At 37.1% G+C, this 13,354-nt stretch overlaps 1 protein-coding gene across 1 annotated transcript; it reads right to left on the bottom strand.

The window, feature by feature from the left end:
* Positions 1 to 1,047: 1,047 nt before the first annotated feature.
* On the bottom strand, positions 1,048 to 12,807 carry adora2aa (adenosine A2a receptor a). Its single transcript, XM_033973393.2, has 3 exons — positions 12,629 to 12,807; positions 8,400 to 9,017; positions 1,048 to 2,602 (listed from the first exon to the last, which is right to left on the bottom strand). The coding sequence occupies exons 2-3, from the start codon at positions 8,729 to 8,731 to the stop codon at positions 1,618 to 1,620; spliced, it is 1,317 nt and encodes a 438-aa protein (XP_033829284.1). The 5' UTR covers positions 8,732 to 9,017; positions 12,629 to 12,807; the 3' UTR covers positions 1,048 to 1,617.
* Between the last annotated feature and the right edge of the window lie 547 nt (positions 12,808 to 13,354).

A 13,354-nucleotide genomic window follows, 5' to 3' on the forward strand; every position in this document is an offset into this window, starting at 1 on the left:
GCATGGCATTAAATTAAATTAATTGTGGCTGGGTTATTAAATAAAAGGAAAAATATGACCCAAGAAATGTGAATGAATATGCAAGAGTTGACATTAAACATTGAAACGTTCTAATTTTTGGTCTTTAGATGGCGCCATAGGTCTGTCACAGTATTCAACTTAGCTTGAGCACCCAATGATAATTCTTTGAGATGAGATAAGGCCAGGGTAAAAACAAAAAAAATATATACAATAACCTTAAATAATAAAATGATGTGTTGTATTTACTGTAAAGTAAATAAAGTACAGGCCACATCTTGCTTTGAACTTTGACATGACGAAAATTAATTGAGGACATGTAAATATATTTGATGTCTTTTGAAAAAGCGCTTAAGACTTTCTAGACTGAAGGCTGAAACTTGAAGACTTTTGGGAATCGTGATAAAAGATTAAAATAATATTAACAATAAAACAAAGAACATCTGAAGATCTTCAACTCATTTGGGTATTCCAATAAGAAACAGTTTAGTGGTTTTGTTTGATAAATGGAAACATATGTGTCTATCAGTGAAAACATGGATTATTATTTAGGAATTCTCACTGGAATTAGGTTTAGCGACGGTCCTTATGTGGATGCAAATAATACATTTTTATTGTGAATCATATGTAACTTTCTGGAGGGGGGTTTGGCACCTGTATGCATTCATGCTTGGTACAAGTCACAGATCAGACCAGTAACTTGGCGGTGCTATTTACTTGTCTCCATGGAGATCGACTGAAGTTCAGTAACATACTGTGGAACATTTCAGGCACAGCAATAACATCTCCATGGAAAAAAATATGTGGCGGACCTTCCATCAGAAAAGTTATATAGAGCAATGACAATTTTCATTAACAGCAGATGTTTGTGATTGTGTGGACTACACTGTATGTTTTGCTTTCACAATTTGGCATGGATACTCCACAAAGACCACTGTATCTGCAGCTGTGCAATACAAAGGGTGAAGAATGCAAAATCTACAAAAAAAAAATCTAAACAAAAACAAATTAGAGACCATTGTCCATGTTGATGCCTTTGTGGGCAGTGAACAGTGCGAGACAACTGTTTATTTGTGCAGATAAAAACATTTATCCCTGAAAGTAAACTCTGTAATCACGTCATTACGTTTTAACAGTTTTTGTACATTTTTCAACATAAAATTATTTGAACCATATTTGCCAGGGTGATCTTAGAAAATAGTTTGAAGTTTCATAAACCAGTACCTGGAGCAAATCTGAAATCATAAATATAAATCCAATAATTCATTGTAGGCTCCAACGATGACATTGAAAGGTTTGTCCACAAAGTTAAAACAATTCCTCTAGTGCTCCCAGTCCTGTTGTCCAGCTCCTTTTAGATCACATCTGGTTAATTTTTGGTAGGAAGCAGGGTAAAGGCAGTTTTCCCTTAGACCTGTATCATCCAAGTAGACACCATTATTATTCATCTATGAATACGACACTTCTCTGAGAATCACAAAAGGAACAAGATGGAATTTTGCAAACTTTCAACCACAATTTTGGTCTTGATTCAACATTGTTTCTTAATGTCCTCAAAATGTCCCCTCTTGCATATGTCATGATGATCCAGTCTCCAGGTCAGTCTTGCCTATTCACATCCAGCAGTGATGCATTATGGGTAAATGACATTTGCCTGTCCTCTGTAATTTCAGAAACAGGCTCTTCTGTGTTTTTTAAGAGCTGATTCACTTGTATTTGACTCACGCTTCTTATGGAACATATGTTGGCTTTAGGACAATGGGAAGAGATGATGATGGACAAAGGCGAGTGTGCCACTGAAACAAGACCGCCCCCTAGAGGTGTCACTGGGCCATGACATTGATACAAGCACTCGCAGTTATTCCCATTACTACTGGGTTCTGTAAATACGTCTAAGCTTAGTCCATTTGTCTTGAGTCTGATAGAGTCACTGATGCTATGATGAATGGACATGCGATGGCTAACTCTGCTCTCAATTTGCTCCTTTTTACCCAGGATATGACGGTGAATAATTTTGTGAAACGTTAGTCTAAACTCTCGGATGCGGTAAGCATAGATAAATGGGTTGACCACAGAGTTGCCATGGGAGAGGAGAATGGCAAAGTATAAGATCCAACCAGGTGGCCGGTCACAATCGGGACAAAATAAAGTAAAACAGTTGATTATGTGTAAGGGAAGCCAACAAACTGCAAATAATCCTACAATAATTGCAAGAGATTTAGCAGCTTGGACCTCCTTTTGCAGCGTAGAGCGTGATTTCTCACCATGAACCACTTTTAGCTCGATTAGTTTAAGCTGGTACCGCGCTGCCATGAAGATGCACAGGTAAATGCCCAACATGAGCAACAATGGCACCAAAACACAGCCGAAGAAATTGAAGTAGACCATGTAGCTCATATCAACCACAGACTCAAAGAAGCAGTTCATGTATCCGGGAGGACAGAGGAGCTCTGGAGGTAAATGGGGCTCGCTCTCTTCAGGCTCGTGCCAACCCATCATGGGAGTCAGACCGATTATTATAGAAAGCAACCAGCAGATGGCGATGATGCCCCGTGCACGCTGTCCCGTCACCAAACTGTTGTATCTGGAAATATACAAAAAGAATCACTGTAGGGAACTGGGTTACATTGTACATTACATTTTAATTTGCCTCAATCAAACAACCATACATTATTTCCCAGCTTCAGTGGTCCCCATACTGTGATCTGGAGCAGGTCACCAACTACTGGCAGCAAAGGGAACACAGTACCACTACCTGTGAGGCAACAATCCTGGGAAAATTCAAACTGTGTACATTCTAAGTATGCAGCAAAATACAACTCTATGTATGGTTTGGATGAAGTAACATGGTTAAAATGTCAAAAAATGTTTTATTAAGGCTAATCAAAGTGAAACCTAGCAACACATTCAATCAATCTTAATCATAAAGATAAAAATCCCCTTTGTTTGGAATGAAAGTATTTTATTCTGTTTTTTATTCTCCACTCTTCTGTTTTAATGTTAATTTTATGATGATTATTTGTTATTATTTATGTTTTGATTTGTGTGATTTTAATGTCTTTTTTATTCTGTAAAGCACTTTGAATTACTTTGTGTATGAATTGTGCTATACAAATAAACTTGCCTTGCCTTTTTTTAATTGAATCAAAATCTGGTGGTTACAAACTGTCTTAATCTTGCTAGTTTTTGAATACATGTCATAAGCAATAACAACCAGGATGCACTGATGAGGATGTTGTGGAGGAAACCTGGATGGACTAGAGCCAGTCGATTGTTTGTTTTTAAAGTATGTGTTAAAAATATTCACAACGAGTTAATCAATCAGTCTGAAGGATATGAAATCATTTTGAGTTTAAGGAGTACAGGACAAATGCACATGCCAGGAGTCACATAGGCCTAATGCTGGGAGGAGGTTCTGATATATTCACCTCAACTATCCCAAAGTATACATTCTATAATTGAATATACATGCAGCAAGAGTCACTCAGGTATGTCCTGCTATGACATTAGAGCATATCACTAAGGAACAGGTATTTAGGCCGACCAATTCAGGGTAAATGCCGTCTTCAACCACAATCTGATAATGATACAGCATATCCAACAGCAATGATTTTACTATTTCAACTTTTGGTACTTGTTTGGTATGCTTATAGTTAAAGGTGCACTAAACCTTTCTGGTGGATGATCTGCTACCATAGAGATGTTCTTTTGCCTGGAATGTTCTGAAGTAAAGCATTAAACTTATAAATTTTGTATATATTTGTGTATGTGTTTTCATTGATAAAAATAACATGCATTTATATCTGTGGAGAGGTGCTCCCATCACTTGCTTGTCTCCATGGAGATGGATAATTAGTCATACTGTGGGTAATTCCAGGCAAAGCAATAACATTTCCACAGAAAGAAGCAGAAAAGATACATAATGTACTTTAAATTGACAACTGAATAATGCTCAAATTAATGCATATTTACTGTTTTAAATACAAAATTGTGAAAATGTGCAATAAATGCTGGTGTTGACATCCCAACATCATTTGTGTGGTACTGAACAGTCTATTTTGGTCCTGGCGGTTCTGCACTGTGGGAGAGCAGCTGAGATATTTAACTTGGTGAATCACATTCTTGGGAAGTTAAAGTGCAAAGGGTTAAAGTCCATAAACAGCCCCCTACGATCTGATGCAAAAAACAATGAAGGGAGAACCAAGCAGGACAGAAACAGGAAGGACCACTGTAAGTTCTCTGTTAGTTTTATAGGTCACTGTGAATAAACATTAACAGATTTTCAGTATTTACTTGAAGGAATACTTGGATTCATATTTTAATTAATTGTGGCTTAAGGGAGAAGTTTAGGATTTCTTTATTTTAATTACTGCTCTGTGTGGAATGTGCTACTGTGTTCCTTCAGTCCAACTAGTGCCGTTACTACCACTTTTTGAACCTTACTTTGTTTCTGTTTACAGACAACTTTGATATCACCAAAAACTAGCCAAACAGATTGTATACATGTTTTTATTGCTATATCTCTTAGCCCTAGGTGTATGTTTGTTTGGAGAAGAAAGAAAACAAAATGATAATCAGTCAAGTCTGAAATGTTCGTATCCTAAATAACCTAAGTAACGTAACCTAAATACGTGAATGTGTGAATAAAAGAGGTTGGTGTAAAATAGGAAGACACAGAGCAAGATGGATGCATTGTACTATAATATATATTTTGTTATACCACACGTACTCATCCTATCTATTAAACTACACTACTGGTTGCACACATGTATTATGGAAAACACAGACAGGCCTATACTATACTAACTATAACAACCTCAGTGCCCATGTATGGACAAATAACATAATTTTACAGGGCTGCATACCTTTGGATTTGACAGTATCGATTGAGTGCTTGAGTTTTAGCAGAAAAAAAGGAAAAAAGAAAAAGGAGAAGTAAGTGGTGACCAGAAATAAGTCTGTTATTTACTCCAGTGTGGGGAAGTAAATGTACGAAAATACGTTTGCAGAATACTAATTTTGAGGAACTGTATACTGGTACACTATAATATAATGCAACTCAATTGCATTATATTCTAAGTGCTCAGAATTAAGCACTTTGGTTGGACCATGTATCTGAAATTGACTGAGTATTCAGCAACTAGTAACATTGTTAAAGCATTTTTCCCAACAGTGAGAGAAAGTGTACACACAATAGAAGCTCTGGTACCTATGTTCCCGCAACTAACTCATTTTCACATCCACATATTGATCCTTAGTTTATCAAAGCTACAAAAACTGACCATTTTGGGCAATTCAGCCTTAAGTACTTAGGGTTATGGTGAGGATACATTGCCTGCAAAAGCAATCAGGACTTTCATTTAACTACCCCAGAGAGACACTGTCCTATGGGAGAGGCATTTTGGGATATATTTGACCTGAGCCAATTCTGTCTTATCCAAATGTCAATGAAATGAAATATGAGGTTTAATGGTGAGACTTTATTGACACAGACGAATAAGGAACACATGTTATTGAGAAATTTTCAAATCGCATTTCAGCATTAGAAGTATGAAAACAAACCTGCAATTTCTAAATAGAGTAGATGAATGATAAAAACATGATAAAGGGTTTTGCAAAAGAAATAAGGCACGATGCCTACGGTAACAAAAAAATTTGCAATCAGATTCTGCTCACATAGTCATAATATTTTCCAAGGGCTAGTTTTGTAGATGTATAAAATATGTGTATTAACAGAACTTACATGCTAATTTTGTCCTCCGGCGATTATAGGAACAGGACGTTAAAAAACAGTTTATTCAGTTAGTCAGTTTATTAAATTGATAAAGAAATCTCTAGTCTACATCTTTACAAAACCGTGGTGTTGTTTACCTTGAGTTTAAAGTTAGATTCCTAAAATAATTGCGCTTGCTTGTTATCACATAAAAAAAAAAACCACACTGCTGCGTCAGAAAGAGAAAATTGAGACGCTGAATAACCGCATCAGTCATGTTTATTTAATCAAGGGGTATGTGCTAAATGCTTTCTAAACTGGATTGTGATTGTAACTAAGGACATATGCATTAGGAGGATTGGATTTGACACAGCCTTGACATGGGACAAAATTTGGGTTGCTATTGCGGGAAACAAAATGTAATTAAAAAGAGTCTGGTGGACAGTCAGATAAGAAGAATGACAATTACGTTCAATTATGAAGAGATCAAATTGACTGGGATGATTCTGCCACTCACTGTCTTGTCTCTTGTTATGAAAAATCCCTATCCACTTTTACAATTAAATTTATACTCAGATAGGACAATATAAAATCAAGGCAATGTAATGAATGCCTTATTACTGTTTTCTACATATAGCTCATATAATATCTCCACTAAATATAAAGTATGTATATGTATTTTTTGAGTTATTTTGTGTAGCTCTAGACTTTTGGATCCCAACTAATTTCTCCAGTTCTCCAGCATTGATTTATGGGAATTCCGGGGCTACTGGAACAATTGACCTGACAATGTATTGATGAGAGAGACACATGTCCTTTACTAGGCTGATACAACAATCATCAGCAGAGACACTTTTTTAAAGATTTCCTGGCCCAGAAGATAGGATCTGTAATTAAAATGGCTGACCCACTCCTGTTGTATTCTCACACTTCACCACTAGATGCTATCTGTGCCAGGTTTGACCCATAGACTGTATATATAAATGGACATAGCTAACGTGCTAGCTGCCGCGCTCCAAGTAGGAAGGTAGCATGGGAGCACTTCTGACTCCACTAACTCCATTTCACATTATATTGTTGCCCCTCTCTCCGTAACTGCTGCTGTCAGGCTCATCATTTTGGTCTTTATTCTGCAATTGTGTTCGTAAAATCCACAGACAAACATTAGTAACAGATAAATCAGCCGCCTTCTTTCCCCAAGGTTCCTCCCGCTAGCATTAGCAACAGGTTAGATTGCCATTGTTGGTAAACGCTCGCTCCGTGCTAAACCAGCGGTGCGGGCGGAAAGGAGCATTACCTTCAACAGTCTCACTCCGGATTGGCTCTTTGGTTGCTATGATACGGCTGTAATTCCTAATATGCAACTTGGCACACACCTGCACCTGTTGTTAATGTTGTTTTTCTGCTTCTATTGTATTATAAACCAGCTGCCCATGAAAAAAGAGAGTCCAAGTGGTCTCATTGGGTTCCCCTATATAAATAAAGATAAAGAAAGAAAGAAATTCGCCCCCGTAACTGCTAGACCCCATGAGCTTCATTTGGCTGGAACGCTGTGGGTGATGTCACACTCCTTTAGTTCACGTCTTTATACAGTCTATGGTTTGGCGTGACAGAATAACACCAGAGACCACAGATGAGCCTGAACAAAGACCAGGTGAGGGGAGGAGGAACTGGTTTCACATCTGCTATCTTCTAGTAAAAAAATTGACTAAAGTTACCACAACCACATATGTGCAACGCCTCAAACCACTACACCGCCGGGCAGCATGAGACAACACTGTTTAATCTTTAATCTGTAACACTGTCTTACAACTGATCAATTATGCTGGTTAAACTATCCATCAAGTTAAGTCAAATACAATTCAAAAACAAGAACAAAAACTGCCTTTAGTGGATACACAGGCTCTTCATTTGCTGGGTTTAAGATAACGTAAATCTAGTAAACATTTATTATTGGTGATAATGTGGTACAATAATGTGGTACAATAACACGATCAATAATGTCACTTATTTCAAAATAGAAGAAGCCATATATTTTCCTATTGGATATCTCTTATGAAGCCCCCCTTCCCATGTAGGGTTGTCCCAAATCAATACCCAAACACTAAAAGTACTAAAATCAGTATCAAAACTAGAAACAGATCACATAACAGGACAGAATTGTACTTTTTCTGGATAGTTTTATAATGATCTCTATATCAGAACTAGTATTAGCTAACACTCTAATATTAAAGAAACTACCTATAGATAGACAGATAGATAGATAGATTCTTTATTAATCCTGAGGGAAATTACAGTGAAGTCTGCTGCTCACATTAACACACCGCATACATAAATAAAAATTAGAGTTAAGAGACATTGAAAAGATTGAATGAGTAAAAAGTAGCAATCACTCAAAGCATTATCAATCAATAAATAGATAAAGTACTAAGGAGTGCTAACGAGCTAAAGGCACTGACTAAGTGATTGTTTAAGACGGCCCTCCCCCTCCCTGAAGTACAGCCTGATGGCACGTGGCACAAAAGCGTTCCTCAGTCAATATTTTGTACTGAAAATTACATTCTTTTGTTTATTTTTTATTACTATAATGGAATCAGAATGACCATCAAGTATTAACCCTTTTCATTCGTACCAAAATGAAGCGTTTGAGAAGTTTACATGTACAAACCTGAGAGGTATCTTGATGGCAATGTAGCGGTCGATTGCGATGGCCAGCAAACTGAAGATGGAGCTCTGTGTCAGCACCAACACGAAGCAGGCAATGAACAGGCAGCCGTAGAAGTTAGAGCAGAAACCCGTGCTTATCACTATGGCAAAGGGGATGGCCAGGACCCCCACGGCAATGTCCGCCACTGCCAGGGACACCACGAAGAAGTTGGTGATGGTCTGCAGGTTGGAGTTGAGACCCACGGCCCAGCAAACCAGCACATTTCCCAGAACGGACAAAACTGCAATCAGAAGCTCCAGGATGATGTAGAAGACAGAGGGTGTGTCGAGCATGGTGATGCTGGGTGAAAGGTCAGAGTTGAAAGCACCAACAAAAGGACCATAGCTGCACACGGAACTCCACAGTGCCTTAAAATAAGCTGATAAACCACTGCTGTTTACTCAGATGAAGCTGCCATGTAGAGATAAACTGTAATGTGCACAGCGGTTGTAAAGTTGTCCCTCCTTGCTCCTAGAGTGGCTCCAAGGTCCGGCCCCTTAGTAGACTTTTTTCCCATGAGCCTCTAGGGGAGCTGAGAAGATGCCAACAATGGAGTGACAGCAAACGCACGAGATGTCACTGCAGATAAGAGAAACAGACAGTTAATAGACAGCATTTAGGAGCCAGTTAATTATTAACAACTTAAAAAAAAAAAAACTGCCTATAGCCTATGTACAAGAGCAAAACTGGGGAAAAAAACAAACAAACATATAATTGTGGTACAGAAATTGTTCAACAAATCAATATCTATAACAGGTGCTAAAGTTATCAAGCTATCAAGGTTTAGCTGATGTGTTTGGTTGGTGTTTGGTTATTTGTTGTGGAGGGCTGTGGTTTGTGGGACCGCCGGCTGCTTACGGCTTCCATAAACAGCCCTTGTTGACCTGGTGTGGAGCAGAGGGAGCAGACTGTAGTCAGAGTCAGATGTTCACGTAGCGCAGCCCCCAGTGCTTTGGTGCATCTGTACATATCCCCCTGAGAGACCAGAGGAAGCGGCTGCAGGAATGAGGCTAGTGGGTGCGGCTACAACCAGTGGTGCAGCCATATGGCACCTGTCAGTCTCGTCTTTACTTAGATTACAAGTCTATTTTTAAATATATTTCAAGGACCAATGTTTTAGTTTATTCAGTTCTAGAAACCCCAGACAGAGCATGATAATGAAGAGGCTTGAGCAGCAATGGCTAACGTTCCATCATATTCTATTCTGTTTTAGGCTCGCATCTCTTTTGAGTTTAATTACAGTCTGTTTACCTATTATTTATGTACTTAATCTGTCCATATGCTGCATTGTAGATAACCACAGCCAGAGCCACTTATTGTACATACATTCTGTAACCTTAGAGTTGTACTCTGCTGGCACAGTGCTGTGTTAGGTTTTATGTACTGTTAAGTCCTAATTTATTTTTGATATTGATTGCATGTTCTCCTGGTGTTCTTTGTGTTGCAACAGCCAAATTATGGTACAAAATCTTTTTCTCTAATCTTATGTTGAGGTTTGGGACTGGTTTAAACTAAGCTAAGCCTGAATGTTTTTAACTGCAGTACAGATTAACTATATCCCTCAATTAAGGTCACTTTGGATATTTTAAAGATGGCATTTTGAAGGTGAACAATAAATTTGCTAGCAAAAAACTTTAAGAGCAGATAAGATAAGTCTCTAAAAACATCATAGTCTACAGTACGTATAGGGTTTCCAGACAAGCCTTTGTAAACAGACCTAGTCTGTGTCCCTTCCTCTCTTTAAGTGTTCACAAGTAAACAGATTATGGTCACTCAATTGGGTTTACTTCTGAAATGAACCACCTGTTATAAACTAGAATGAAAGAGAGTAACATGCCCAAAATGATTGCTTCGATGTAAAATATATAATTAATAGTAGCCTACATTACTGTGGGAAAAACCTTTTGTCAAATTCTTTATGTTTGCTATTATTTCTAGTGTTTCTAATATTTCTTCGAACTTTAACCATTAAAATATTGGTCCTGTATATCGTGTAATATCTATTTATTAAGGCCTAAAAAAAAATAAAAAAATCACATTCTATTGTTTAAAGAAAGAGTGTTTTTTTACTTATCCTTGTGGTAATGGAATGAGTATCGAATTTATTCCTTAATATCAAAATCAAGTTTGAAATGGCCTAACATTACAATTATTATTATTCACTTTAAATCACTTTTATATCACTTTAGTTGTTGCTTTTCTTCTATTTATTAAGTTGAAATTTGGCCACAGTAACAGAATATTTCCCCTTATCGTTTACAGTCAACACTGATTTTTGTAGAATCACCCAATCCCTTGAGTCTCTATTGTAAAGCTCTTCTATATATGTAGAACACGTCACATCATTTCTCTAGACTCAACCACAAGATCTGCGTCTGTGAAACCCGGAAGCGTCACTCACTGTGGCCAAGCGTCATAATCGTTTTTTTAATTTGTTTCTAGGAAGTGCTGTTTATTTCCCTCCAGTTTCTCAGGAGGAACATGGAGGTCTTTGCACCGGGTTGCGATACTCCCTCAGGGGTCACATGGAACCCTTTTATTACTGCTTATATCAGACACACAGGAACCCTTTTCTTGTTCAAAACTGTACCCTTTTGTTTAACTTTTTTTCTGTCTTTCTAAGGTGTCATATCACTGTCTAATATTACAGCTATGCAACAGCAGTGTCCAAACTGGTTTTGAAAGTGGTCTAGTTATCTTTGCAATGCACCCAACAAAAACACAAGGCAACGTTGACTTATCTCATGTGCACAAAACATGAAAATTATGATACTATTTTGACAATTTACGATACATTTTCTGTCAGTAAATCTTTAGACTTGTAAGAGAGGTATTCGCTTTCTCTTGATTCATTCCAAGAATCTCATAATGAATTAACGTACAATAATTACAGTTTAAAGGTGTGCTATGTAGCTTTTCTAGTGGAGGGCCAGCCACCTGCTTGTCTGTCTTCAGTGGCAAGCAGTTTAAGCAGCAAAAACACTCACAATTAAATAAATACAACATAGATAAGTCACACCCCATACTGTGAAACATCCCAGGCAAAGCAATAACATTTCTATGGAGAATCGCAGATGATTAAACATTACAGAGTGGATTTTTAACATTATGTTATATTATATTACAATAGGACATATCAGTGCTGTTAATAGTTCACAGTGGTTTCAGTTATGCAGGTTATGAGTTGTGGCTACATCCTGGTTGCACATCCTGAATAGGCTCATATGATGTTGCTTTAGGGACAGATTTGAAAAGGCATTGAACCTGAACATTAAACTACAAACAAAATAAGACACATCAGCAGAGGATATGTAAAAAAATATGATTCAGCACAATTAAAAGCAGAAAGAGAGAGTAGGTTGTGTCATATTATGATGGTTAATTGCTGTGGCGGAATGTAAGAAAGTAAAAGTAGTATTTAGGTATTTGTACTTTACTTATTAAATTAGTACATTTTAAAGTGGATACGTTTTACTTTTACTTCACTACACTTGAGAGCAGGTATCTGTACTTAGTTTGACTAGTTTGAGACCTGCTGAAAAGGCCAGGGGTTTATTTTTAACGTGTTCATAAATTGAGCAAACAAAAACAGCTAAAAGATTGATTGATAAAAAATGTTTCTGTTGAACAAAATTCAGCACAAATCTTTACCAAAATCACTACAATCAAAGCATTATTAGACCTTAAAATCTGTGAAATACTTTTACTTTTTACTCTTTAAATAGATTTTTAAACAGGTACTTTTACTTTTGCTTAATTTTATCTTTTCATGTGATACTTATACTTGTAGAATACCATTTTGTTGTGTAGTTTTACCTAAGGAACAAAATTGAGTAATTCTTGCACCACTGGTTGATTTTAGTCACACAAGTTGTTTTTAGATTTAGATTTAAGACTGTAGCTAACCTTACAAAACTCCAGACTTCAGACAACCTAGATAGACTACTTTCATTTTCATTAAGTGCAAATAAATTAAAAAAAAACAAAACACAATTTCTAAAGATACAAAAGCCAAAAAATAAAATTAAAATCTCACAGAAAAGATGATGGCACCTTTGACTGATGGCACAGTCCTGTTAAAGAGCATTTTACAAGCTTCAACATATCTAACTACACTTTATTTCATCTTCTTAAATGTAGTGGAATTACTCATAAAACTAACTTAATAATGAACTAGTTTTAATACTCACCTTAATTCTCCAGTAAAAACTCCGTGTCAAGAGCGCGCGCCTTTTTGTCCCCTGAGCACGTGAGCACACTTTAAACCCACATTTACAATCTAACCTGCAAACGATGGGGTTTCAAATAAATCAATTCAGTGAAATCTTGGTACACTGGATGATCCCTCTCTCTGCTTCACAGTCCTCCCGGTGCTTCTGCTCTGACCAGTAAAATGTTTCCTCTCCTGCACGCGCCTCTCTGTCATAAAACATCCTCACGTCATGAAAGGGGCGGGACTATATTTCACATTTTAAAGAAATATTCAAAAATGGGAAAGATAAGAGAAAGATACCATGAATAATAAAAATAAATGAGGATGAAAAGAAAAAGGTGAAATAAGAAGAAGTGCACTGTATTTTTTCTGGTAGAGAGTTCACCTGCTGCTTGTTTTGGAGGTATTATTGCTTCACCTGGAATATTCCCCAATGTGGCATTTAACTTGTCAGTCTTGCATTAACTGAATCACATGTTTCTAATGCTGAAGTAATACTTATACTGTGGGCAGGTCTGGTCCTCTACACAGACTTCACCAGTAACTTGTCCTGGTTGCACCTTCTTGTCTCCATGGAGATAGAGTATTTTAATGTTATAATTTGAGACATTCCAGGCAAAGCTGTAACATATCCAAGGAGACAAGCAGATGGAAGACCCTCCGTCAGAAAAGTACACAAGTCAAATTTAATTAGCTCTAATTA

Source organism: Periophthalmus magnuspinnatus, chromosome 9, assembly GCF_009829125.3.
Source record: "Periophthalmus magnuspinnatus isolate fPerMag1 chromosome 9, fPerMag1.2.pri, whole genome shotgun sequence".
NCBI classification, from domain to species: Eukaryota; Metazoa; Chordata; class Actinopteri; order Gobiiformes; family Gobiidae; genus Periophthalmus; species Periophthalmus magnuspinnatus.

Bases quoted from the DNA above. Each gene is read 5' to 3' on its own strand.
- adora2aa (XM_033973393.2), bottom strand. From the start codon at position 8,731: ATGCTCGACACACCCTCTGTCTTCTACATCATCCTGGAGCTTCTGATT. The intron at 2,603-8,399 runs GTTTGTACATGT...GTATATTTCCAG, and splicing joins GCCATCAAGATACCTCTCAG to ATACAACAGTTTGGTGACGG.